A 4,705-nucleotide genomic window follows, 5' to 3' on the forward strand; every position below is an offset into this window, starting at 1 on the left:
CATTGCTGCTGGGTGCTGGGCTATGGCTGCTGCCCCAGTAACACCTGTCTGATGGTCACATTGCTGCTGTGTGCTGGGCTATGGCTGCTGCCCCTGTAACACCTGTCTGATGGTCACATTGCTGCTGGGTGCCGGGCTATGGCTGCTGCCCCTGTAACACCTGTCTGATGGTCACATTGCTGCTGTGCGCTGGGCTATGGCTGCTGCCCCTGTAACACCTGTCTGATGGTCACATTGCTGCTGTGTGCTGGGCTATGGCTGCTGCCCCTGTAACACCTGTCTGATGGTCACATGGCTGCTGTGTGCTGGGCTATGGCTGCTGCCCCTGTAACACCTGTCTGATGGTCACATGGCTGCTGTGTGCTGGGCTATGGCTGCTGCCCCTGTAACACCTGTCTGATGGTCACATTGCTGCTGTGTGCTGGGTTATGGATGCTGCCCCTGTAACACCTGTCTGATGGTCACATTGATGCTGTGCGCTGGGCTATGGCTGCTGCCCCTGTAACAGCTGTCTGATGGTCACATTGCTGCTGTGTGCTGGGCTATGGCTGCTGCCCATTGTAACACCTGTCTGATGTTCACATTGCTGCTGTGCGCTGGGATATGGCTGCTGCCCCTGTAACACCTGTCTGATGGTGACATTGCTGCTGTGTGCTGGGCTATGGCTGCTGCCCCTGTAACACCTGTCTGATGATCACATTGCTGCTGTGTGCTGGGCTATGTCTGCTGCCCCTGTAACACCTGTCTGATGGTCACATTGCTGCTGTGTGCTGGGCTATGGCTGCTGCCCCTGTAACACCTGTCTGATGGTCACATTGCTGCTGGGTGCTGGGCTATGGCTGCTGACCCTGTAACACCTGTCTGATGGTCACATTGCTGCTGGGTGCTGGGCTATGGCTGCTGCCCCAGTAACACCTGTCTGATGGTCACATTGCTGCTGGGTGCCGGGCTATGGCTGCTGCCCCTGTAACACCTGTCTGATGGTCACATTGCTGCTGTGCGCTGGGCTATGGCTGCTGCCCCTGTAACACCTGTCTGATGGTCACATTGCTGCTGTGTGCTGGGCTATGGCTGCTGCCCCTGTAACACCTGTCTGATGGTCACATTGCTGCTGTGTGCTGGGCTATGGCTGCTGTCCCTGTAACACCTGTCTGATGGTCACATTGCTGCTGTGTGCTGGGCTATGGCTGCTGCCCCTGTAACACCTGTCTGATGGTCACATGGCTGCTGTGTGCTGGGCTATGGCTGCTGCCCCTGTAACACCTGTCTGATGGTCACATTGCTGCTGTGTGCTGGGCTATGGCTGCTGCCCCTGTAACACCTGTCTGATGGTCACATTGCTGCTGTGTGCTGGGCTATGGCTGCTGCCCCTGTAACACCTGCCTGATGGTCACATGGCTGCTGTGCGCTGGGCTATGGCTGCTGCCCCTGTAACACCTGTCTGATGGTCACATTGCTGCTGTCATCCAAACATGTGGCTCCGCTATTTGAATATTGGACTGTGCTGCACCCCCCCCCCCCCTCCTCTGGGGGATACGGTCATATTGTCTACACCACTAGGTAGACCTGCATTTAGGTCGACATGACAGGTCGACAGGGGGAAGGTCAAATGGCTAAAGGTCGACATGGGGTCATTTGACTGTTTGAGTCGACATGTGCCGACAGGTGGTATTTCATGCCCTACCATCCACTAGGGCGTGGTGGGAGAATAAAGTAGTGTGCCGAGCATAGCGAGGTACCGTGCCCGAAGCATGGCGAGGGGACGCGGTGCCATGTTTTTTTGAAACTTTTTCACTGTCGACCTAATGACCCTGTCGACCTAATGACCCTGTCGACCTGACCCATGTCGATCTTCAGTCAGGTCGACCTAAATGCAAGTCGACCTAATGGTGTAGACCTAAATGCAGTCTGACGAATGATCCCACCCCCCCCTCTGGAGCCACCACTGGCTCCAGCACGTTAGTCCTTACCATGTCCTCTCAGTGTACAGAGCTATGTAACAGAACACAACTTACATTAGGATCAAACCTTTCATTTGCTACCTGAAAATCTACAGACCACGCACACGCACACACACACACACACATAGACATGCACACACACGCGCGCAAACGCACACATAGACATGCACACATAGACATGCACACACACACGCACGCAAACGCACACATAGACATGCACACTTACACACACACACACAGACATGCACACACACACAAACAGACATGCACACACACACACACACACACACATAGACACACACACACTCTCACAAATTCTTAGTAATGTGTGAAATACGTACGTAAGCTGTGAACACTTATACAGTGCATTAGATAGAGCACTCCGAGCCTTCTGTCCTATTATATAGCCACTAAAAGTGACTTCATGCTGTATTGTACTTCTCTCCAAGCAGTAGGCCACAGCCCAGTAACCAATGTTCTCATTCCCTTCTGTATCACCAAGGCCTGTAATCGGTATTATAGGAAAGTGAGACATCATTCTCCTCACAAAGTCCTCATCCTGTGTCTCATACAGGCAGTGCAGTATCTCATTATGGAAGTCTGGTGACTGTGTCTTCAGCCATTCCTCCAAGACAGGTTTTTCTGTAAAGGAAATGTCACAGCCAATGACTCTCTGAGTCTCCTCAATCTGTGCTTCATTACAAAGACCAAATAAGAATCTTACAGTTAGTTTTAGATGTGGGCTATATTCTGATGCTCTCAGTAAATGGTTTATATCCCTATTCTGGAGATTAGATAAAGGTGGTTCACCCAGGACATAGTATAGAGCAGCAAAGAACTCCTGCACACTCAGATGGATGAAGCTGTAGCAGGTGCGGGTCTCACCGTCCCTATAGAAGATGTTCTCAATCAGAAACACAGACTCCAGCTCTGACATAGAGAGGTCATGTCTTACAAGATCTGATTCATCAAATAGAATTCTCTGGTCCCAAACTCCTTCCTTGGCCAGAGCACACAGCTTCCGTATACATGTGCTTATAGGCCGGGCAGAGTCCCTTCCATGATGATTTATTAAACTCTTCAGGTACAGTAGGTAAATGGATGTGGCTGTCTTGCATTTAATCACAGATGATCCCTGTTTTATTAGCGGTCTCATTACAGTACATACAATCCAGCATATTCCAGGGATAACACACATGGTGTACACAGAGTCATTGTCCTTTATTGCACTGAGAGCCAGATCTGCTTGTTCTCTGGTGTCAAAAAAATTATAAAAATATTCCTCACGGTCCTTCCCTGTAAATCCCAGAATCTCCACATAACGGAGATGTTCAACAGAGTCCACCAGCTTCACCAGTGACAGTGGTCGTGTGGTGAGGATGACTGAGCTGCCACTGAGCAGGGTCTTCTTACACAAACTCTGTAGAAGAATTTCTTTTGAGACCTCCTGAAACGGATCTTTACAACCCTCAGTGCGATTCATTGGTGACCATTTGAATTCATCCAAACCATCCACAATAAAAAGTATTTCTTTTGAAGTACGGAAGACTGATTGCAACAGATCAGGAGGACAGGTCAGATCACAATAGTTGGATAAATACCCAGCCAGGCTTATGTTACCAGTGATGGTGTTGACTTCTCTACAGCTTATGTAGAACACAAACTGGAACTGGTCCTTATACAGATCCCCGGAGGCCCAGTTTAGCATGATCTTCTGGGAGGTCATAGTCTTCCCTATCCCAGCAGGTCCCTGTAACACCACAGTCTTGGGAATAATTCCATCATCATACGGGTCAAACAGAGCCGGTATAGTGATTGGTGAATCTGATGATCTTTCTGCCATAACCTGTAGATGTCTCCGGCCTGAAGCTGTTATCTCATGTTGTCTCTCCTTCTCATCCCGATGATTCTTGATCAGTAGAAGACTGGTGTATTCCTTCTTCATATTCAGACCTTGCCCTAATCTTTTATCATGATGTTTAATAACACTGTATTTCTCGGTCATCTGCTCCATGTACTGTAATCTGCAGCCTGTACAGGATGATAAAGTATATATGAATAATACAGTAAGTACTTTGACATGCACAACAGAAATGGCAGCTCTTCAGTCAGTGAGGCTTTATCTGCCAAGTACAGACTGTGAGAACACTGGATGTTCTTTAACCACTAGAGTGCTATACCCGGAAAGTTTCTGGGTTTAGCTGCGCTGCCACAGCGGGCTGTCCTGGAAAGTTTCCGGGCATACCACTAAGAAGAAGGTGTGCACCACTGGCGCATCACCTGTCCGGGCACCCCCACAGTGACCGCTCTCCTCTCCCCACCCCTCCCATTGCTGCCCCTCACCTCTCCGGCGATCATACACCGGCCAGAGCCCCCGTGTCCCAGCCACCATTAGTTGTAGTAGTAAGCAGGTGGCTGGCGGCAGGCTCGATGATGTTCGGCGTGGCTCGAGGGGACTCGGGAGTTCGGGTGCCCAAGTCCTGCCGAGCTGCCCCGAACATCCCAGAGCCTGCCACATGTTATGAACGAAGGCTGGGGTGGTGGAAGGGCCCGGAAGCTCTGGCGTGCAATCCTGGAGTAGAGATGAGGGGGAGCGAGGGGGAGGGGGAGTGACAGGGAGGGTGGCCCACAGCTCTGTGGTGAGTTTTGCTGGGGCAGGACAAACCTACCCCAGTAGGTTTGCCCTGTCCCAGCAAAACTCCCCACTCAAGGGGTTAAACCAAGAAAGAATATATTCCCAATAA

At 50.8% G+C, this 4,705-nt stretch overlaps 1 protein-coding gene across 1 annotated transcript; it reads right to left on the reverse strand.

The window, feature by feature from the left end:
- Window positions 1–2,399: 2,399 nt before the first annotated feature.
- Window positions 2,400–3,975, reverse strand: LOC146055079 (NACHT, LRR and PYD domains-containing protein 3-like; the record flags this gene model as incomplete). The annotated part of the gene is made up of 1 exon (XM_083168186.1): window positions 2,400–3,975. A coding segment is annotated over exon 1 (1,576 nt), but the record flags the coding sequence as incomplete, so codon positions are not given.
- Window positions 3,976–4,705: the final 730 nt, after the last annotated feature.

This window comes from Crinia signifera, unplaced genomic scaffold, assembly GCF_055691185.1.
Source record: "Crinia signifera unplaced genomic scaffold, ASM5569118v1 HAP2_SCAFFOLD_299, whole genome shotgun sequence".
Lineage (NCBI taxonomy): Eukaryota > Metazoa > Chordata > Amphibia > Anura > Myobatrachidae > Crinia > Crinia signifera.